Source organism: Myiozetetes cayanensis, unplaced genomic scaffold, assembly GCF_022539395.1.
Source record: "Myiozetetes cayanensis isolate MyiCay16 unplaced genomic scaffold, myiCay2020 scf4, whole genome shotgun sequence".
Classification (NCBI taxonomy): Eukaryota; Metazoa; Chordata; class Aves; order Passeriformes; family Tyrannidae; genus Myiozetetes; species Myiozetetes cayanensis.
This window is the reverse complement of record NW_026087631.1, coordinates 30,011,163-30,035,229: the sequence shown is the minus strand read 5'-3', so window position 1 is coordinate 30,035,229 and position 24,067 is coordinate 30,011,163. Positions and strand designations below refer to the sequence as shown.

General features: G+C 40.1%; 1 protein-coding gene across 1 annotated transcript in view; it reads left to right on the top strand.

Moving 5' to 3' along the window:
* GRIN3A (glutamate ionotropic receptor NMDA type subunit 3A) overlaps positions 1–24,067 on the top strand; it is a 66,922-nt gene that overhangs the window by 10,109 nt on the left and 32,746 nt on the right. The window contains 2 exon segments of the mRNA XM_050329800.1: positions 15,668–16,272; positions 21,622–22,669. Of these exon segments, the coding sequence (XP_050185757.1) occupies positions 15,668–16,272; positions 21,622–22,669 (1,653 nt within the window).

The window sequence follows — 24,067 nt, the reverse complement described above, 5'->3', positions numbered from 1 at the left end:
TGGGTTCCCTCTGTTTAAACTGTGTGTGATCGGTGATAAACTATAGAAATCTGAGGGGACAAATACATACCCAATAATGGCCTTGAGGCAAACGCAGATGAACAGTTTAAGCAGAAAGCATTGCTCTTTTTTGTTTAATCACTGAGACATGAAAACTTCAGGTGTCACTTCATCTTTGATCCCTGGAAGTGTTGAAGGCCAGGTTGGAAGGAGCTCTGACCAACCTGGTGTGGTGGAAGGTGTCTCTGCCCATGGCAGGAAGGTTGGAATGGCATGGCCTTGGAGGTGCCTTCCAAACCAAACTATTCTATGATTTTATGATGCATAGAATTGTCTGCTGAAGAGCTAATGGCAGGGAAATGGCAAAACATGGCATCAGTGTTTGTTCCTCAGAGGTTCAGGAAGAAAAAAAAATTCTATTAATCATCTCTTTAAAAGTTGCTATCACAATATATCACTACAGAACTAGGCTAGTATGGTTAACAATACTCCTGTGGCCTCTGATTAAGAATCTTGCATCAGCAGTCAACACAGCAAAGCCAAAATGATGATTATTCAGTCACCCTTATGATCATCTTTTTATACATATGAATTATTTACATAGTACAGGGTTCTTACAAGTTTGTTAATTAAAACCTGTTTTTTAACTTCAGGTAAGCCCAAAATTTCTTCAGAGCATGTAATCCTTCTAACTACTTTTCTTTCATGTTCATTATGTCATTCTTTGCTTAACGTTATCTTTCATTGTATAAATGGAAAATCCCTCAGTGTGGAATACCTGTGGGAAAGGATTCCTTCACACTGAGAGTTTAAGAAAGGGAGAGAGATGGGTAATGGGTCTGTTTTGAATATTGATGCCCAGAATCCCCAGGAATCCTCAAATTTTTTTCAGATACTCTGTTACCTACCTACTCTTCCACTTTCAGTGTGGCATTCCCATTTCACCCTTTCTTGATCTTGCCCATTGGTGTTTGTTCTGAGGTCTTGTCTTCCACTGTAGTATAATACAAATTCTGAACTTACAGAGTCTAAACTGCAGAAAAAGATTGCAAGGCACTATTGTGATACAAATGATCAGCAACATAAATTGCTCATCACTCACTGTTCAACACATTCTCTGAAGAGCACCAAAAATAAGACTCTTATTTATAAATAGCTCAGCCTGCTAGATTCCAGTGAAACTCAGTTTTGTATCTTCCCACCATTTTGACAGTGCATATAAATATGTAACATGTAGTTATGTGGAAGTTGGCTGTGCCACAATGTCCTCCATAGGTGTTCACAACCCTTGCAGGTTTACAGGGGAAGAATAAGTGGCAAATTTAGACCTGCAGTGGGATGTAGCAAACCACATGATTAGCAGAAGAAAGATGCTTTGTTTGACAGAGAATGGCTGCTTGTTGCCCAGATCATACTGCCCTTATATTCCTCCTCAGAAGTGTACTTTAAGATGGAAATGAAGTGAGAATTCACAGTGAATAATACATCTGATAATCACAGACATTTTTTTTCCGCCTGGAAGCCACCTGAAACTTCTGGAACAAGCATGAACAATGTAAGCATTAGGAATGACGGCGTCCCAGAGCCTTCCAAAACATCTCTGAGACTGCTTCCTTTTACTTTTACTAGCTTTGAATACAGATCAGCTCAAGATATAGTTTTGGTTGTTTGGCCAAGCCACATGATTTTTTTGGGTTTTTTAGTCCCATCAACACAGGAATTGGAGACAGACGTGGAATCTGGAACTTGGAAATATTGCAAGTCTTTGGTTTTGCTGTTCATCTTCTATGAGCATTTGTCCTAGTGTAATTTGATTACTGAAATGTTCATGAAATGTTGAGAACAAGAAATCAAATCATTTCAGTTGTGTGAGTGTCTGCATGCTGTTTCTGATACAACTACCATCATTAAAAAACCCCAAACCCATACATTCAGACTTCATTTACATGTGGTATAGCTTAGCTTTGAATGAGGAGCTAGTCCAACAGGATTTGTGGCTTGTTGCTACAATACTAAAAAGTATTTTCATTAGCAAACTTAAGCCTTCTATCAACTCCAGCCTTTAATTTTACCTGAATTTGCCTTATTTTCACCAAAGTTTCCCCTTCATTTAAAAATCTATAGAAAGTCATTCACTAACTCTGATCAAGAATAATTTAGATAATTCATCTTTTTGTGGATCCATATTATGCCAGCACTGTGACAGCAAATGCATGTCTTCTGAGAGTCATACAACATTATTACAATCTTATTGGAGAATAATAAGCAAAAAAAAAATGTATTACTGTCAGTAAGAAGTGGAGAAATGACTCTGCAGTCTGACCATTGAATAAGGGACTCAAATGGAAAATTCAGTCATCTTTAGCACAGTTTAAACCATATGGGAATATACACTGGGCTGAGTATTGGAATAGTTACTGGTCTATCAGTCCAGGAATGGAGAAGTCCAGATGTGTTTCTCTGCTTTGTCAGAAGTTTCATGTGGAAGGTCGAAAGTTGCCAAGGGTTGTCAAAATCATCCATGACCCATTGCCTGTCTGTAGATGATGATTGCCTGACGTGATGAGGATGTGGTTGCCACTGAAACTATTGTGTGGTGCTGCAGCATCCACCCTTTTTTTTAAGAATATTAGTCTTCTTTGCCTGGCCACCCACCCCTGGTTTTTACAGTCCATATGTATGTCAGTCACTATGTTCAAGCATGTATAAAACCTTCAGTCATCTCAATAGCACTCTCCAAATGCTGCTTACTTTCCAGAAAAGACAAGCAAACCTTTAACAGAAGATCTTGGTTTCTATGAGTCTTCCTTTGTTGCTTTTATTCTCAGTGCTGGCTAACTCTTTCACTCCAATTTGCAAGGTGCCACACAGAATACCCCTAGTGTATCAAAGCAAATTTTGCAACACAATTCAGAGCTTATAGTTTTTAAGCTTCCTTAGTTTCATCCTAGGTCACTAAAGTGTGTAGAAGTATAATTCTACAAATTACTAATAACTGTAATATATATTCTCCATCCTTGGAAGTGTTTAAGGCTATATTGGATGGCGCTTTGAGCAAGCTGGTCTAGTAGAAGGTGTCCCTGACCATGGAAGGGGATCTTAGGGTCCCTTCCAACCCAAACTATTCTAGGATCCTAGCATTCTGTATCTTTTGGAGAACTGACCAAGACCTGCATTCATGTGCTAGTATCATATAAACAAAACTGAAACATGGAAAGAGAAAAAACCCAAACATTCCTATGTCTTCAGGGAATACACTTTTTTTTGTGATTATTTTTATTAGAGTTTCTCTCTCCCTGAAGCAGTACCGTTTCCTGCAGAGACAGCAGTTTTGATCTTGTGTTCTTGCCAAACTCGCAGGAGTGGTGATCTGTCTTCTCTTCCTTCCAGGTTGTCTGGGGGAACTAGATACTCCTCTGCAACACTTCCCCTTGTTCAGAGCATTAAAAAGAATCACAGTGCCGAAAAAAGTTGATGTGGGTTCCTCGTCCCCAGCCTTGGTTCACCAGACTCTGCAGAGTCATTGCAGATTATTTGCACGGAGATGGATAGATGCAAACATCCTGCCGAGATTAGTGAGACATGACGTGTCTGTACTTTGTTGAAAGCGCTTATCCATCCATGTTAAACTCCCAGGGCGTGCTTCATTTTCACTGGTTCTTACCCTCTCCTTTAGGAGGATACAATCACCCACTCAAGGAGCAGAAATAGTGCATGACTAACTATGTCACAGAACAGATGATTAACACTAAGTAGTTTGTACAAGCTGTTTGCAAACAATCCACGTGCTGACAATTATGCTGAAGGAATTTTGTGAATACCTAACTCAGTGTATTTTGCATAACTCACGACTGGCTCTTAGATCATTAAGTTCATGACTTCTGTCTTGTTTGTTAAATTCATGAATGTCATTACTTCTTCCTAGTCCCTAGAACTGGTAGTGCTAGACTTGACTGTGATATTAGTCTTGTAAAGCTGGACAGGCAAAGGGTGTCGGAGGGCTGGTGGCTCCAATGACTGAGATGCTGTTCAAGAGGAGTTACAACTGCTGTGCTTTTAGGGTTTGTAAGTCACTTATAAGTTAACTTTATAAGTACAGAGGAGGGAGACTATGCAGACAGGTTGATTAATATATCTGATACTTTCAGATTTGCACCTACACAGATGAAGATGCCGTTTGCCCCAGCTGCATCCAGATGACCCACAGACCTGACCAGAGATTAGTCTGGCTGGCCCAGTACATCAAAAGCTCATAGGATTCATTATTGGGAGCTGAGGGTCTTTTTGTCAGGTGCAATAGTTCATTAGCCATCTTCAGGGTCAAAGAGTTGACTTATAGAGAGCGTTGCATCCACAGACATCATCCTGTGGATCAGGGTGGGGAGAGCTGAGCTATGAGGAAGAAAGCAGCTTGTATGTCTGTAGGAAGCTCAAACACAAACAAGAGTTCATTGATTCATTTGGTTCAGAGCATTTGGGAGTCTTTTGACTCACAGAAATGTGCAGCCCTAGCAGATCCCAAAGCTCAAAGCTCATAAAAAATAAATTAAATACCCAATATACTTGGGTAATTGGTGCTCTGCAGTGAGTCTACTGGTGTTTCAGCTGTCACAGAGTTTGTCAAACCCTACATAATTCCAAAGAGATATTTTGTAAGGCGGGGGGGGATTATAAGATACTACTTTATAATAGGAGGATATGGAGGCAGTGGAAATTTAAAGGAATTGCAACAGAGAAGGTGAAGCTAGTATTGAAAATAAGATGCATAAATGTTTTCCCCATAATTTTCATACTGAAAAGTATTCTTCCCATCAGTAACACTCAGCCTATTAAATTGCTGCTTCACTTCCATTACTTTCTCATAAATTAAGCCAGCCCCTGTTAACCTGCCCCAACAGTTTTTTCCCCTTTTCCCCTCAAACAACACAAGGTATCTCTACACATAAATTTTTGCATAAATAGATGAAGAACTTTATTTACAAAAAAGTGGATTTTGTATATAATTCCATCTCAACAGTTTGTCCACCTGCTTCCCACTTTCTTTTTAGTTTAAGGTTAAAATGTATATTGAACTTCCCTACCACCAAAGCTATTGCCTAGTGAGAACGGTATGCTGAGCTATTTATGGATGGACACATTGCTTAAAGCCTGCTCCAATGAGTCCAAACTTGGTAAAAGGAGGGATTAATAAGCAAGATTCATATTTTATGGTGTTTTACAAATTCTCTGCAATCACTTCATTGTTGCTCTCAATGACCATGATAAGTGCAGAGTTAAACAAACCTGACAGCAGTAATTGGTGCAAGTACTTGTGTGTAGTAGACAGATGAATGTTTTGTGTATTTTCTGTCAGGCGTTTTGGTGAGCACAGAAGACTGAGTCACAAGTAGGAGCTGTAAGTGCTCATTTCATGTCTTGCACATTTTAAATCAAACAATGAGATGGATGTGTGGTGATTTTTGGCACATTCTCCCAAACTTCACCACAATAATGGCTGTAAACCATTTTGTGCTCTGTGATGTGCCTTCTACAGCAAGGTCTTATTTGGTGAATGTACCTAGGATCTTTTGAAGCGCAGTGCATTGTTAGAAAGTTGCTTATTCACTCAAAACTAATGAGGAAATCACAGTATCTGCTCTCATCCTGTATCCACATGCTCGCAGGCATGGGGTCCTGAAGAGATGTCAGTGGGAAATTGGAAGGATACACCAGTGCCCTGTGAGTAGTGTAATGGTGCAAAGGCCCAAATTATTTAACAATGATGAATAAAATAAATGGCTGTTACTTTCCAGGTTCTTTTATCTATTGAGTCAGCTGTGTCCAGCACAGCAAGGAGCAGGAGATTTGAGCCTTGGATTCTGCTTCTGGCAAAGCCGTGGTATATTCTCCAAGAAGTGTGACTTAACCCCTTTTTTTTTTCCTTTTTCCTCTCTCATACCAGCCTCTGTTAAAGGTATTTATCTTGCTGTAAACTTTAAGATGGGCGAGAAGCCTGTCCCTGATGCGATGTCCTGAGGCACTGTGGAGGGGTTTACCCTCGTTTTACAGAGCGGGGTTTGTTCGAAAAGGGAGCACAAGATGAGGCAGGGATTTCAAAACGGGATTTCAAACCGGATTGCTCAGTTTCTTTATTCAACAGCCAGCCAATGCCCCTTCCCCCTCCTCCTCCTCCTTCTTCTCGCCTGTGTGCCTTGGTAACGGGCTCTGCGCAGTCACACACTTTTTTGGGTCGTTGCTAAACGCTTTATTGGGAACTCAAATGCTTCTGCCTTTGGGGGCGGGGGGTGGGCGCCTCCTGATTACAGGATCGTGCCTGATTTTGTGTTTTTTGCTCTCAGAAAAGCAACTTCCAAACACAACCACAAAACCTCTGCATGGTATGCTTGTCTTTCAAATTTTTGTTTGTTAATGACAGTGTATTAATTCAGTATTGGGAAGGAAAGGTAGGGAGCAGGGATTAAAATATTTGCAGTGAATAGAAGCCACAAGGCTTTGCTGCATTTTCAGAAGTCAGACTCTTGTCTTCTGTTGGAAGGCAGAAAATCTGCAGCTAAGGACCAAACAAACATAACACCTGGGTTTTTTTTGTTTTACATTCTTCTGAGGAAAGTGGCACCACTGCCTGATTAGTGAAAGGGAGGTGAGGATGCCTATTCAAGATGAGACCAGATGATAGGGCAGCACTGTGGGCTTCAGGTGGGCAGCAAGAGGCATTGCATATCTACTCAGGACACCATATCCCCATGTCCCATCCCCTCTGTCAGCTCCCTGCTCAATCACATGCAGAGTGTATTTGTTTTTAAAAGAGATGTTTGATTTTTTTTTTCCTTCTTGTCCCATGCCCTGCGAGCCAATTTTAACTCTTCTTTGTAATTTCCCATCTTTCTAATTAAATCCTTGGTGTACCAAATACGAGGTCTTAAGTGGTGCTGTTTGAATTCAGTTCCTGATTTTAAGCTGAGCCACATACACACAAGAATTCACCTTAGAGCCATGTTTTTAATGCCTAGCCTCAGAAAGATGAACTACTAACTTAATCTACCCTGGCCTCATTTAATAGAGTTAAGAGATCAGGCTTTGGAAGCTTAATTCTCAGCTTTCTTTCATACAAAAAATCAATATAGAACAAAATGCACTTGTAGCTAAAATTAATCCTGTGAAACACGCCTGGAGCAAGGCCCAACAGAAGAGGATGTGATGATGAGCTGGTGCTGGCTTTCTGAGGAATGAGACATGGGTCAGCATTAATTTCCCCTGCTGTATATTGCCATATACAGCCTATCATTTCAGTGATGCTCCATGCACCGTTCTGTCTAGCTCAGCCCCTGGTGTTTCTCTGGCAGGCAGGGACCTGCAGAGACAAAAACGTAACTTCTTCTCAGGGCACAGGTGCTGAGGGTATAAGGAATGCAAAATGATCAGGAAGGTTTAAAACCGCTTTCCACCCATACTGGAATTGGACTGGTGAGTGAAAACAGTGCTCCATCAGATTTTATTGCTGCCGGTTTTAGTGGTGAACAAAATCTAATTGGATTAAATCCTGTGTGCATACAAGAGTATGTCTCGGAATGAGCAATAGCTGCTTTTGTAAAATGGGATCAAACTTCTTTTATCAACTTAACATGGATCAGTCTTCTCCATACCCCCTCTGCTTTTATTTTACATTTTCTTCAGAATTAATTTCTTCTTGTTTGGCCACTGTTTTGCTCATGTGTAAAAGGTTAAGTCATACAGAAAGTGTACTCATAGCATGTCATGTCTCTGGAAAAGTACTATTTTCCAGCAATATGCTGCAGCATGTCCATCTTGCTGATGGCAAAGTGGAAGCTGGGTGAAGATGGGAATGCTGTTTCAAGAGCCCTTTATTCTGAGGAGTCTGGCAAGGGTGGGGGGCCAGGGAGCCTGGTGTGGAGCGGTGCTTGGCAATGTGCATCATAAATTACAGCCTTGGATGCCAAGTTCTCTGTCAACTTTTGTACTGTGTTAACTGTAGTCCTCAAGAACAAGGCATTGGAGCAAATATTGCATGCAGTTTATGTGAGCTTTGGAAACCCTTTCTATACACAAGACCAAGAATTCATTGTTAGGCTAATTGAAGTCCCAGCTGTTTTACCAAAGTAATATTACTGGTCCCAGTGAAGCTAACACACACAGGCAAATTATGCAAGTACTACAGCTCATTCTCAGTAACAACACAGTTCAAAATGTCATACTTGGAGTTCCCATATCTTTTTTTGTCAAATTTTGATCTCATCCTTCCATGCACCTCTGGGTTCCCAGACCAACATCACAGATCTTCTTTAGAGAGAGCACATGCGTGTGTGTGTTTTCAGGGGCTGGGGGTTGGTAGTGGCAAGTGTTCCAAGGTTTCTAAAGGCAGGATCATTATGTTGATGGTGGGAGTTTCTCCCACTTCTGGTCACTTTTATATGTTTGTTAATACTGTCTGCATGCCTATTGGATTTACTTGCCCATTCCTCACTTGCTGGTAGTTCTACCTTATGGCCACACTTGTGGTGTGTGGTACATTTTACATGCTGGATACTTGTTCCTTGCCCTGTGTAAATCCAGTCTTACTCAGCTCCCAAGGCTATAGTCTCCTCGTAACCAGTAGCTCACCATTGGTGAGTTGTGATTGTTTAGCCTTGTCACCTCTGGTGCCATTCTGTGCTGGCAGTGTTAAGGTTTCTGCTCTTACTGTGTGAAAGGACTTATGGGGATCCTTGATACAACCCAGTTTGGGTTTTGTTTTCATCAGCCTTCGAACTGCTATTTCTTGATAAGCCAACTCACATTTTATTGCGGGTCACACCTATATCCTTGATCTGGGGTTGTTAATAATTACTCTAAGAGGCTAATGAGGGTTATTTCATTAGCAGACACACACACACAGAGTGCTCTGTTAGCTGCTTAAATAATTTTCAAGTTAAACCAGCACCCACTGGCGTTTTACCAGAATTTCTTTACAACAGATATAAGGAGCAAGGAGAGAAATCTCAGCAAGCCCAGAGTGCATGTACTGTCTGCACCAAGATTCTGCTGCTGGTTTGCGTCTGCTGATGTGAAAAGTTGAATTGCTTGAACCAAAACTTGAGGGAAAGAAGCCATTACCCTGTGCATTCCCTTGTGGGAAAACTCAGACGGCATGCTTGGGAGCTTATTAAAAACAGATCCCTTTGGACTGATGACCAGAATGTGCAAAGCACCGATGTTTGTGAGGTGCTTCTCAACAAAAAAGCACTCAGATGCCCCTAGACAGACTGCTGAAGATCTTTGATTTAGTTCAACGCTGTTTCTCCTTAGGGGAAGAATTGAATTCTGCTAAACACTATTTTACAACCATCCAGGCTTATAGTGGCATTCAGAAGAAACCCCAAAAGATATGCTTGGTGGAACAGCCACTGTATTTTACACTCTTTGCAAGTGTGGGAAGACTTGTCACGGGGCAGCTGCAGCAGGAACCCCAAACGAGAAGTCCTGGTTATACACAACAGCCTTGTTGAGACCAGCCCTAAGGAAAAGTGTTACTGGGAGGTGGCAGTAGAAAGAAGGCCTGGGGTAGATCCAGGATCTCCTTGCTCCTGCTGGCAGGTGCTCCTTCACTTTTGACAACCTGATTTCATGATAGTGTTGAGTTTCTAGAAAACAATACCATGCAGTAACAAACTGTCCATTCTGGCTCATGATCACACTGAGCATCTCCTGGCGTCTTTTGCCCAAATGTTTGCAAGGGTTTTTCAGGCTCTGATTACAACCCTGTAGCACTTGGGAGTGTCACAGACACAAACCTGGCCACCACTTTCTCCTATTCAAATTGTTCCATGAAGTAGGTAATTTCTGAAGTTTTCCATTGCTGTTTTAATGGTGGAAATGGAGGAAAATATGTCATGGAGAATTAGTGCAGCTCCCCCTGATCTATTTGTAGTAGCAACCGTCTGCCTTTTTTTAATTATAAAGGCAAATTTTAAGGAAGGGAAAACTGTTCTTGTATCTGTCTGAAATGTTCGTTATGAAACTTTAAATTTTGGGGATTCTTTTTCCTTTGCTAAAGCAAAGAACACCTTGAAGTTTTTGAGGTAGTATTACTTAGGATAATTTATAAGTGGCTCTGGAGATAAATAATGGGTCTTACTTTCCAAGAATAGCTGAACATTCATATGTTACATTGCCTCTTTGATCTTGTAAAGAGCTGTACATATTCAGATTAGTTTGGAGTATTTGTATGTAGCATCAGAGATGCTAAGCAACCTCAAGTTATGTCTGTGTGGTCTAATGAGAAAAACAATTTTCAAGACAAACTAAGTCAAGACTTAAAATAATCGAACTCTTGAGGCTTTGTGATTTTTAAAATGAACAGTCAGTGCATTTTTAGGATTTGCATATAAGAGTTGCCTGGATGGATGCCAGGCTGCTTTTGCTGCAGGAGTCAGGGTAGCTCTGGCTAGTCTAAGATGGCTTTTCTCTCTGAGTAGCTTTTAAACCATCTGCAAAAAATAGTCTTTAGTGTGGGGTCCCTACCTGTTCCAAATTATGGGTTTGATCGAACAGGGGTGGTAGAGGAGACAAGTGCACAAGACAAGGAAAAGAGGAAGATATTTTAAAAACTAAAATACATTTTTAGCACCTTTTTCATGGTATGAGAGGAAGAAACAGTAGGGTGTACATATAGACTTTAAGGAACTGGGTTTTAAGCCTAAATTTTGTAATTTCAGCCATGGAAAAACAGGCATCCCAGCTTTTGAGTCTGTGGCATCAACTTGCTCACAGCTGCCATTGAGCTCTGTTTGTAAAGCTATGAGTCCCCACAGTGGCACTGCAAGCCAGAATGTTTTTTTTCCTCCAGTGGAACTCTCTCTGATGTAATTATATACCCTGTTTTCTCTTTTGTGTTTCTTACCACAAATACATATATGATCACTGCCTTTGCCCCCATGAGTCAGAGGGGCATAACATTTTCTGTGTATTATTTACTGTTACACAGTTAGCAAAACAATATTCACATATATGCTTTTAACTCTGCTAATGAAGCTATTATAATGTCAAATAAAATGTCACCGTGACCATGCCTAATTAGCATTACGAATTTGGTTGAAGAGATAAATGGCCAGATCCTTCAGGGTGTAAGTCAGCCCAGCTCCAGGCACTTGTGCTTACAAGATTTACAAGGGATAAAAGGATGGGTTTGAAGACTGCTGAAAATGGAGGCTTGGAAAATATTGCATTAATGAAATGCAAACCGTGTTTCAGTTGTTAAATGAACCTGCTCCCTCAGGTGTTTCAGGCAATGGAAAAAACTGTAAAACTGCTCTGGTTGGGATACAAAAAGCAAATAGGTTGTTACAGACTCTGCTGGTGGACAGGAGTAGAAACATATCAGACCATCTAAAGCTTAATATTCCATGAATGGCTTGGTCCAAAGCCCACTGAAAGTCAGTGGAAAGACTGTCAGGGTCTGATCCAGAGGCGATTAGTCAGAAAAAAGGGATTCAAGGCCCATTCTTTACCAGGTGAACGTTGAAGTGAGGGGATCATGGCTGGGTTTATAAAACAGGAGCTAATGATGTCCAATAAATAAGCAAGCTCTCATGGACATAGAAAATGTTTTTCCAAGTGACACAATATTAATGCAAACAGATTATTAAAAACAAAACACAATTATCGTTGTTCAAATGAGATTTTTTTCTGTAATTTGAACAAAAATTGGTGCATATTATCTTTATTGACAGCCTAAAGTCAACCCTGAACATAGCAATTGAATTTCCACATGAGCTTTACTTGACAGTTTAACTGAAATAGTCAAATTTTACTAATTTCCAGAGTGGGGTAAAGAAGGAGTTTGCTCAAGAACTTTAATAAGGATCGATAGGCACAATTCAATACATAGATACTCTCTCATAAATCTTTGTTCCATGATAAGTACAAAGTTATAATGATTTAAACCATCATTTAAGTTGTCAGAAGCCTTTGTTATGAAATGACACTGTCTCAGCAATTACTAGTAACTACTGAATGTTAGAATAAATAATTTGTGGAAGTTCCTCATTAAAAAGCAGTAATTATTTATTTTAAAGAAAGACAAAACAAAAAAGTATGTAAAAGCATTAAGAGTACTGTAATATCAAAGGCTATTTACTGAAATGTGACTTCTGTGTATTTTTTTTTTAACTACAACCTACAAAGGGCAAATGAGCCTTTCAAAATGTAATTAAGAAAGTATTAAAGCCAAACATTCCCAAACAAGCGTTCCCTTTCCTGGGTCCCAGTACAACAGAAATATTGATTACTGTTCCTCCCCCTTGTCTACAGGGGTGTTTTCATGGTGTTTTGAGAATTAGCTGAAAGCTGAGCAGAAGTAACACTATATGACTGAATTTTATGTATGTTACTTGTATCAGAAAAATCCCACAGACAGAATTGCAGTTCCAATATGCTTAGTAGAGAAAAGAGACTGTGTTTGGTGCTTTCAAACACCTTAGCAGGGAATTCAGCAGCTAATAAATTACTGTGATGATAAGTGGTTGTGTCAGCACATCTGTGGGCTTCTGAAAGTGATGGCTGAAGCACAAATGGTCTCACACTGAGAAGCACTTTTAATTGCAGGTTCAGTCCAAACCAGATTATCCCAAATACACCTCTATTCAGTGAGGAGTAGTGTCTCAGTACAAGAACAGTCTGTTGGACCACACAGACACATCCAAGTGGACATAAGACAGGGACCAATGCTGGAGTTCCTGAGAACTAATCCTGTAGTTAGGGTTCTGTAAGGGAGTCCAGCCCTGCAACTGAGAATTCCTAGGTCAGATGGAAACTGCCTTCCCCTGCACTGCTGGGTAAAACTGAACCCATTTTTTTGACCCTGAGGCAGAGTTTCACTTTTCTGGACGATGTGTACCTGGTGCTACATTAGCTCTGGATGCAGGGTAATGCCCAGTGATCCTTAGGAGTGGATCTTCATCAGTTCAAAGTGTTTTAATATTGGAAGAAGTGTGCTGTAGAGGAGCAGAAACAGCCTTGTCTATGTGAAACTGCGTATATGCATTGGATTTACCATGAAGACTTAGAAGTCTCCAAAGATCTAAGATGAAGAAGGGTGAGATGAAGAAGCAGTGCTCGCTCAACTTTATCCATACTGGGATGCTCCTGGATACTCCTACTCCTCAAAATGTGCTGGGACCCAAACTGCCAGTGCAGGGTATGAGCTTGGCATGTGCCAAGATCAGCCCCAGGACAATCTAAGCAGTGAAAATGGTCAAGTTCGGATTTTGTTTTCTGTTACCACAGACTTCTGTTCCTCATCAGCACGTGGTTGTTTTTCCGCATCCAGTAGAATTTTTTTGTTAATCCCTGAGCCTATAGCATAATATCGCTAGTGGAGTGGTTGGGAGCTGTTATGCTCATGAATATATTGAAGGTATATTGAATGGGTATGGTCAGGTTGTGTTCTATCATTTATATATGCACAGTGTATGTTCTGTGTATACTGAATAACTCATTTCTTCTCTAACACTCAGAATAACTGGGGCTTGCAAAATTTTGCTTACTGAAGGCAGATCATTACCTAAAAAAATGTTCATACTTCTATTTAAACAGAGAGGACACAAGGAAAATCCTTTTTACTCCCATCTATTTGCAGTGACAGACAAACTAGAGGTAATTTCCCCCACCACGTCAAAAAGAAAAAAAAGTTTGCTGTGGTTCAGTTTGCAGAGACTAGTTCATTCAAACCTGCTTGCCAAACCCATGTGTTATGCACAGTGCTGGTTTTTTTCCCCTGAACTAATAATGCATTTAATTAGTAGGCAATGTTCTGCAGCATACAACTCAGAGATTCTGCACTGGTTAGCTTCTTGTGTGTTCAGTATCTTGTCCTTAATGAAAGAGTCAGTCCTCTTGTGTCTTATTGGCAGTACATGATATGCATCGATCGTGGACAGCAATCCATTTAATTAGCTTTGTCATGTGTCTGTGTAAAAAAAAAAAGGACCACAGGTACCAAACCCAAGAGATAACAGAAAGAACTGAGAATGTCTTCAATTAAAATATTCTCTTTATCAAGCTCTGAATTTAAACTGTCTGCCCTGTAAAACAGATGATGAGCTCACGTAATTGCAAATTAACACAATGAAAGCTTGCTTTCAAATGCGTTTTGAGGGTTTTTTTGTCATTTCACCCCATTTCTGTATTGGAGAGCTCAGGGTTTTATTTAGTAAAATGGATGTAATTGACCAATTACCATATTATTCCAAATTCAGAATGACATTTCTAAAATCCATACCAACTGAAGCCTATAACAAACAGAAAAATACTAATAAAACAAAAATGACAGCATTTTATATCAACTTTAAAAAGGCTAGTTCCCATGTATAATACATGCTAACTACTGGAGATGTAAGAGAAGGATGAACAGACCTAAAGTGTTTAGTAATATAATGGACAGAAAGATAAAATCCAGGTATCTGTGTGGGATAAGAAATAATTTGAGGGAGCATGAGTGCAGAAAAATGTTGACATAAAGTCACAACAAAGATCTCACAAACCAAAAGATACACTGGAACAGGCATCACATTTTTTTAAGAGTCTCATGTCTGGAATCAAATGCCAGTGTAAAGTAATAAGTTTTTTAGGAAAGCTACAGTGAAGACTGTCAAGTTCTCAGCTAAAACCAAGAGTTGAAACAGTATATAATGTGTTAGGTGAAAGCCTCATAGAAAGATTTTTGATGGGCAGAGAATTATTTCCTAGAAAAATTCCAGAAATTGCTTGGATCCTTTAACATTTTTCTTCATTACTAAAAGGTAGATAAAATTTAACTTCATTTTTGGGACCAGGGAAGGGAGAGGAATGAGATTAAAGAAAAAGAATTAATTAAATCATAAGAAAGGAAGAAATATTCACCTTCAGAGAATGGAGGAACTAGCCTCACATCCTTCCTCTGTTTTTGTAAAAGATAAAACCAAGGGCACTGGTGTTGGAAAACACCAATGGATTAAGTTCTGTTATATCATCAATGACATGGAAAAAATTGATTATGGAATGCTTATTTATCAAGTATTTTCCAGCTCAAAACTCACAGACTGCATATCTTAGCCTCTGGTGCATCCAGAAACTTGTCCTTTACCAAAGAATCCATTGTGTCCTGTTTTGTTGGCAATACATGATGTGTCTTGACCATAGACTGTGTTCCAGTTTGTTAGGTTACTCATATGTCTGTGAAAAAAAGCCCCCAACTACCAAAAAAACCCCATCCAAAAACATACAACAAAAATTACTGAAGGAGTTTCTTTCTTTTTCTTATCGTTTACCAAAGAACTTTTCAGCATACATTTGTAAATGGTTTGGCACAAACCAGGGCTAAACCCAAGCAGTAAGGAAATCTTTGCTTGAGAATGCCTGAGAGATCCAAAAGGACAAACAGATAGAAAGAAATACAAATTTTCAGAAACAGGCTCATTAATGACTACAGAAGTTGAGTCAAACTCCAGCTGAGGAAGCCTATGTATCACAGTCCATTTAAGCTCAGTGGATACACATTTTGCTGTTTCTTACAAAGTACTCTTGTTTATCAGGTGGTTACGTTGACCTAAAGGAGTGAATAAAAATTAAGCAAACCCATTGATCTTTGTCCAGTGTATTTCTAATCAGTTGTCTTTCATATTTTTAACCATAGAATCCCCTTCACCTGCAGATGAGTTTAGAAAGCTCACTGAGTTCTGATGCTGATGTCACTTTCTCGATCCTTTCGATGAACAACTGGTATAATTTCAGCCTGATGCTGTGCCAAGAAGAGTGGAACGTCACAGATTTCCTCTTCCTCACACAACAGAGCTCCAAATTCCACCTGGGATCCATTATAAACATTACAGCAAACCTCACTTCAACCAGTGACCTTCTGAACTACTTGAAGCTTTACCTGGAGAGCATCAAGGACACAACATCCACCATGGTGATGTTTGGATGCGACATGGAGAAAACACGGAGGATTTTTGAAATAACCACACAGTTTGGCGGGATGCCTCCAGAGCTTCACTGGATTATTGGGGATTCACAAAACGTGGAAGAGCTGAGAACAGAAGGTTTGCCCCTCGGTCTCATTGCCCACGGCAAGACAACACAGTCAGTCTTTGAGCACTACGTGCAGGACGCAATGGAGCTAATAGCCAGAGCTGTAGCAGCAGCCACCATGATCCAGCCTGAACTAGCTCTTATTCCAAGTACGATGAATTGCATGGACACAGATGAGAGGAATATCACTTCAGGACAGTATCTGTCAAAGTAAGTTTTTCCTTTTTTTTTTTTTTTTTTTTTTTGTGGTTTTTTGTTTGTTTTGGGGTTTTTTTGTTTTGTTTTTTTTTTGGGTGTGGGGTTTTTTGTTGGTTTGTTTTTTGGTGTGTTTTTGTTTGTTTTGTTTTGTTGTTTCGGTTGTTTTTTTTTTTTAGTTTCAGTCTTTCCTTCTGCTTCTTTACTTCTGGTCAGGTCATGAAACTTAAACTGAGCCACAGTGGGAGAGTAAGCCAGTTGTAGAAGACAACACTGTTCCTTGGAAGTGGAGATCATGTAGTAAACATAGGCTGGTTATGCTCTGAAACTTGTATTTATTTTTGTGCACAAAAGAGGGAAAACTCCTAGGACTAGCCTCTGACTATCTAATCCTAATCAGTCTAATCCTCAGACATTCTGAGATTCCCAAAAGTACACAAAACACAGAATATTTTCACTGTTAAAGCAATCAGACAGTATAAAGATGTGTAGCCCTCATTGGTATGCTTCCATGGAAAAGAGATAAAAAAGATGCACCTTGATCATCCTAGAGGCTGCTGCTTCTGGAGAGAGTGCTCAATACTACAAAGTAGTACTACAAAGTAGTATTGAGTATCAGTTCTTTAGTCACCACTCATTCATAACTTAGGGGTCAAACACTCCCTACTTCCCAAGAGTGAAGCAAGGCTTGGGAGTAAACACAATATTCCTGGAATATTCCTGGTGACTTGTGATTTTAATTTTCTCTCATTATTCTGGATATTTTAACTAGATTATACCTGAAAAGTAAAACTCAGAAAGAGGCTTCTTAAAGTAAGAAGAGGACAGCAGTTTCTTGAATAGCTTTTTGAGAGTTAAGGAAGGGATAACGAAAAAGAAAGGCAAAATTAAAATACTTTATTAATGAAAACTAATACATCATCATCACTGTCTACAGAGAACTATTAGCTCTTTCATGAGTAGTGACTGCTGTACCTTTTGGTATATTTTGGGAGACAATATGCAATTTCACATCTGTGCAATTTTTTGTCCCTTCGTATTGGTAATGGTACTGTGGAAATGAAAGAAAGGATCATACCCTTTTTTTCCCCAGGCATTTGCTTGTGAACCCTATTAAAGACAAAATAACAGGTTAGATAAAACCTTGTCCTAAATCACTGCAGCTGGTTTTATAGCATGCAAGCGAGACAGACACCTGATCGCCAGAACTGATATATTTGTGTCAGCAGCACAGCTATTAACTCTGAGTGGTACCATTAAATTCCCAGGCGTGACGCACTGATAAGTGGCTTCACTGTCACCAGCCCTGTCCATCGCACCAGGGCTTTTAGGCAGGTGGTTTGTGTCTCCAAAGATGAAACTTCTGTCTGGTGTTTAATTGAGTGTTTACCAAAGTGGGCGTTTTTCTTTCTGGATGAGCCCCTCTGTCTTGAGATGTACTCTTGGAGCTGCGTTGGGCGGGGATGGAGAAGGGGATGGAGAAGGCACCATGCACAGACCTTCACCTCCCCTCTCTGCAGAGCGTGGGTGAACAGCAGCCTCACACTCTGGCACAGCCCGAGCTTTCACTGCCAGTGCTGATCTCACACCTTGGCTGTGCAGACATTTAAATGCACCCAGGAGCAGAATTATGATCCAGTACATGGCAAGGCATGCTTGTATCTGTGTGGATATGGATGTAGATGTACAATCCCCTGAAGATTACACTGTTGAAAATCACCATCCATCATTTCTCTTACTATGAAATTGATCCCCTGATCCATTCTGGCCTGCTCATGGAAGCATCCTTATTGATGGAACAAGGCATTAAGATTTCAAAGCCTTATCTTGTCTTACAGCCTTAATTAGTCTTGCAGCTTTAACTGTGCTTCTTGGGTAATTTCATCAACCGGCCATTTCACAGATCCATAAAATCCTGGAATTGTTTGGGTTGGAAGGAACCTTAAACATCACCTCATTCTACCCACTCTGCCATGGACAGAAAAACCTACTAGCCACGTACAGAAACACCTACTATAGTGATCAGCCTGCCCAAAGACCCATATAACCCGACCTTGAGCACTGCTGGGGGGGGGACATCCACAGCTTCTCTGGGCAACCTGTGCCAGTGCTTCACCACCCTCACAGCCAAGAATTTCTTCCTAATTACCATCTAACCTTGCCCTCTGTCAGTTTGAAGCTGTTTCACCTTGTCCTAACACTTCTTGGCCTTGTAAATTCACCTGCCAATCCTAGTTCTTGCCTCAAGTAAGCTTCCCAAGAAAGATGTGGAATGACCAATCCACCAAGCTTGAAAGAAAATAAAATTTCAATAAATCATTCTTACATGTAGAGCAAAGATACTGCTGCTAAGGAATAATACTATTGCCAAAGATCTAAGGAGCAGCTCTTACAACAAAGCTCATGAGAAACAAATAAAGCTAAAATGAGTAAATGAGGCACTTTGGTCTCATTCTTCAAACTGAACTGACTCTAGTAGAGCTTTGATGCAGTTATCACAGACTGTCAGCTCACATGTATTGACACAGCATCAAGGAAATTCATTCAGCAGTCAGACTCGAGGACCTGGCCCTTCACCTTCTGAAATTTGTACGGGTTTATTTCCATACAAACTTGTCAGTAGCACTACTGAAGTAGGACCTCTCAGATATTCCCAAAGTGTCTGTGCAATACCCAGCACTTCATTTAAGTGGTGTAGTCAGATCTTTTTATCTGTTCCCTGAAGTTATTGAGGAAGGGAGTTTTTACATGAAGTCCCTGGCATGGATTTCGCTGGTGCTCCTCACAGTGCCTGCAAATGCTCAGCAGCCACAGCTGCTTGCATATAAAACAAAGTGTTGTTAAAATGTTTCTCCCACATGGTTCCCATCGCTTATTTTGATCTATGTCCTGTCACTATGAAAAATATAGAACATGCAAATCAGCTGCAAAAGTAAGCCACTAACTCGATAACATAGTGAAGTCACACATATAAATGCTACTAAATCTCTTGGGTACCTGCTCCTAACACAACCCCAGGACAAGTACAGAGGGCCCTCACTTGTTTCTACAATCAAAGTCAGAGTACACAGTGCATAAATTCCACTGTTCCCATTCTACCTTCAGAAAATGAATCCAATGCATTATTCCATAGCTTCAATTATTCCCAAAGCACCTGGTCTGCAACATTATGATATCCAGGGTGTGCTGTATTAGCAACATGGTGAGAAATTTCATCAGAACTTTGAAAGCACATTCCACCTGAGGACTTGCCACCTTCAGTTCTGGCATTTTGTGAACTGCTAACAGTCTTTTACACACAATCCTTTAAAAAAAAGCTTCATACAGACCCATCTACACACACAGAATGGTTTTACTGTTATTGTCAGAGTGATGGCTTCAGCATATACGCCCAGCAAGGCTTGTAAAGAAGTTTCACAATTTTTTATGGAGACTGGGAGAGATAAAAATACGAGAGATAAAACCCAAACAAGTTTATGGGCACATAAACCTTTCTTTAGTGCTTAAGACTGCCTTCTCCTATAAACTTTGTCTTGATAGTATTTGCATACGCGAACATGAAAGTACACCAGCAGATAGGAAGGAAAGATAGGAGGAAACAACTGGGCAAACGGGCAGACACCACTGATTAATGAAGTTTTGGTATCATTTAGTTGGCACTAGACTAAAGGGTAAAGGATTTAAAATATGAGAACCACGTTTATAATTTATAAATATTTCTATTTATATATATGCATTTTTAGGCATAATTTCCAGGCCCAGACTAACACGTGTACAGAACAATTGCTTTTGAGATTGGTATCTCTATCATCTTTCTCCAAACTCCTCCTACTCTGAAGAGACTGCATAAGAACAGTGAAGCTGTCTCAGAGAAGACTGTCACACACACAACCACACTCAAAACCAAGATACTTACTTTGATAAATTTTCCTTTGCAGACAGCAAACATTTATATGACCTTGAGAGTTTTAACTGCTGAAACTCCATCAAAAATCATGAAGTCATTAAAACAAAGGGTAGAGACTAGGCAGAAGTATGCATGCACACACAATAGTGGATGCGAAAAGGATTTATCTTTTTCAAATAAATGTAAGAGGTTTTTTATCCTCTGTAATTATTGATAAACAATTAACACTAATTAAAAGTTTATGCCTTGCTTATTGAGACTGTAATGACAGCTATAGCCTTCATACTTCTTTCAACACTTACTTTCATCCAATTCTTAGGACTAATGTGAGGTGTTATATTCTTTTACTACAGTTAAATAGTGTGTCTTCTGAATGCCTTTTACTGAAAAAAAAATGCACATCTTACCTTACACTGTATAAACAGCAATCTAACTCAGGTGTTTTTAATGGAATCACCATACTAAGACTTAGCTCCTGCAAAATATGTAGCAGCTTTCCTATTAAGAGCATGCAGTTCAGCTGGTCATGGTACTTGCACTAAAAAGGATTTTCTGCTTCTAACACCTAATGGGTTAGAACCTGATGGGTTCCCTGCTCCTTTATCCCTGTCATTTTAGCCTCTCTGATAGTGACTTACCAGAAGCTGAACTCCATATACAGGGAGGACAACTACTAACAAACACTGGCTTCCAGTACAAATACTCGACTTTATTGTGAATATCTGGAATAGTAGCAGCTCAGCATTCTCAATGCAGTGGAGAACTGGCACACTTCATGAAATCTGTTACACTGACAGCATGGTACTTTTAATAACATTACTTTAGCACTTTTTTAAAAAATTACTTTTTCCTGTTTTGGTTTTTTTTTTCATAATAATTAAAACTGACTGTGCTAGAGCAACCATCTTTCATTTTCTTCCCTTACTTTATTCTGAAGTGGCTAACAGTGATTTACCAATGCCATATTTGGATTTTTGAATCCCGATTGGTTCACTTGAGAGTGCTTGAAAGCTGTTGACAGCACTTCAGTAGCCCCTCTTACGTAAGCTAGATCTTACTGAGATTATAGCATTTTTTTTGGAAGGACATTTCATACATAATTTCCACTCTTCCATTTTCATATATATTTTTATCTAGGAAACTGACAACAAATCTGGTGAGTTCAGCTTAGAACTAACCTATGGTTCATCAATTTTTGAGGCAATGGTAACTGAAAAAAATTACTGTCCTCGTTCTCATTTTTTCTAGTAAGTAAAAAGGTATCTGTCCTGATGAGTTTTCATTTACATTAGATGTGTAGGGATGTAGTTTAGTTGTAAATTATGTGACTGATTCATTGTGCAATAGGAAGGCTAGTAATGATCCAGGTGTTCAGTAAAATATCCAGCTGTTCTCTGGAACATGAATTCATGGTTCAGCTCTCTGCTTCTGATTACTCTGCCTGCTCCCTCCAACAGGTTTTTAGCCAACACAACTTTCGATGGTCTCAGTGGCCGCATTAAGGTGAAGGGTTCCTCAGTTGTCAGCTCAGAAAACAACTTCTTCATCTGGAATCTGCAGCATGACCCTGTCGGGAACCCAATGTGGACGCGTCTGGGGAGCTGGCAAGAGGGAAAGATAATCATGGACTATGGGATATGGCCAGAACAGGCACAGAGACACAAAAGTCACATGCAGCACCCCACCCGGCTACACCTCAGAGTGGTGACTCTGATTGAGCACCCATTTGTCTTCACAAGGGATGTGGATGATGAAGGTCTTTGCCCAGCAGGGCAGCTGTGCCTGGACCCCTTGACCAATGATTCAGGTGTGCTGGATAACCTGTTTGAAACCCTCCAAGGAGGGAATGACACTGTTCCCATTGAGCTGAAGAAGTGCTGCTATGGCTACTGCATTGACCTGCTGGAGAAGCTGGCTGAGGACATGAATTTTGATTTTGACTTGTACATTGTAGGGGATGGAAAATATGGAGCTTGGAAGAATGGCCACTGGACAGGGCTGGTGGGAGACCTTCTGGCTGGCACAGCTCACATGGCAGTGACATCATTTAGCATCAACACTGCCCGCAGCCAAGTGATTGACTTCACCAGCCCTTTCTTTTCAACCAGCTTGGGCATCCTGGTGAGGACCAAGGACACGGCAGCTCCTATTGGAGCCTTTATGTGGCCACTGCACTGGACTATGTGGCTGGGTATATTTGTTGCTCTTCACATCACAGCTATATTCCTCACCTTATATGAGTGGAAAAGCCCTTTTGGAATGACCCCTAGGGGAAGAAATAGGAACAAAGTCTTCTCCTTCTCCTCTGCCCTGAATGTCTGCTACTCGATCCTGTTTGGAAGAACAGCTGCCATCAAACCCCCCAAGTGCTGGACTGGAAGATTTTTAATGAATCTCTGGGCTATTTTCTGCCTTTTTTGTTTGTCCACATACACAGCCAACCTGGCTGCTGTCATGGTAGGAGAGAAGATCTATGAAGAGCTTTCTGGAATACATGACCCAAAGGTAAAGCATGTCTGTTGCTATTAACTCAGCCTTTTCTTCTTTCCACTCAAAATTCACTGCTGCATAATTTATGGTTTCTAATAAAATCAGAAAGCAATTTATGTGGAAAACAGTTGTTGCACTACAATTAGTTACCACCTGATGGCATTTCAGTAGGAAAGTTCAGCAAGAGAGGGCTTTTAAACACCTACAGAAGTGTGGGGAGAAGGATTTCAAAGATTGAAGGAGAGGGGGAAGGTGAAATATTTTGGTGTTGCCCACTGCAGAGAAGAAAAGTGGCTTTGACATGCAGATTAAGGGTCTGAGTTCAGATGCAAGACCCTTTGACAGTAGTTGTTTTGATCAGTTGGATAATTCAGTTCCTTGTGACAGCTAATCAAAGAAAACAACTGCACAGCTCAAATACAAAACCATTGGTGTTTTCTAGGTAGGATTTTGCAAGTATTTCTTTGGTCATGATGCTGCTGACAAAGGCATTACTGGCAAATTCCCCGTGAATGCTAAATGAAATGTAGCAGAAATGAAATATTTTGAAAAATTCTGCCTTATACATCAAAACAGTGGAATTCACTTTACAAGCAGTCAGGAATTTGATTTGCAGTGTTGTTTCTGCTGGAGAGCAGTCATGGGAGGAGATGAATAATGTTGTAGACAACCCCTCTGCAAAGAGCTCAGACTTCCTAGCAGTGCCTCTACCTGCTCTCTCCCCCTTTCCAAGGGGTCTTCAGTTGGAAGTCCAGTCATTTTATAAGAATATTCTTATTTAATTTGGCACTAAGTAGTGATCATGAAAACATGTCAGAATGGTTTGCAGAGAGAATAGATGGCTGCAGGTGACAAGAGCATCCTCTTCACCTGACAGTCACTCTAAGGGACAGGGTAGCAACAGCAAATTTGCCTTATTCGTGTGGCACTTTCTGCAGTGAAGGTGGGAGTGTATTATCCACAGTTTTATACTCATCACCTGACTACTGGTATAGAAAACATCCACCGTAGTGACTGAATCAATAAAATATTGTGCCACTTCAAAAAGCAATTTCAATAACTCAAGAACTGGACATATATTTTGATTTTGTAAGCTGTGTAAATAAATGTTACATATATCCCTCCAGGCAGCAAAGGCCAAGCTCTATCTGTTGCATTAGTAAAACTTTGCATTCAGACTAATGATCATACAGTTTTGACTTCATCTGACTCACTTCCTTCAATATTAACTCGATGGTTTCTACCAAAAATATTTTAAACTAAGAATAGTTTATGTGGTTGGCCTGAGGCAATCTAAAATTGATTTATGGCTTAAAGCAAATTGCTTCTATTAATCTGCCCTTCCCCTCCCAGAACAAAATACCATGAATATTGTATGAATATCTTTATCAATGTAAGGCACAAAAGTCCACG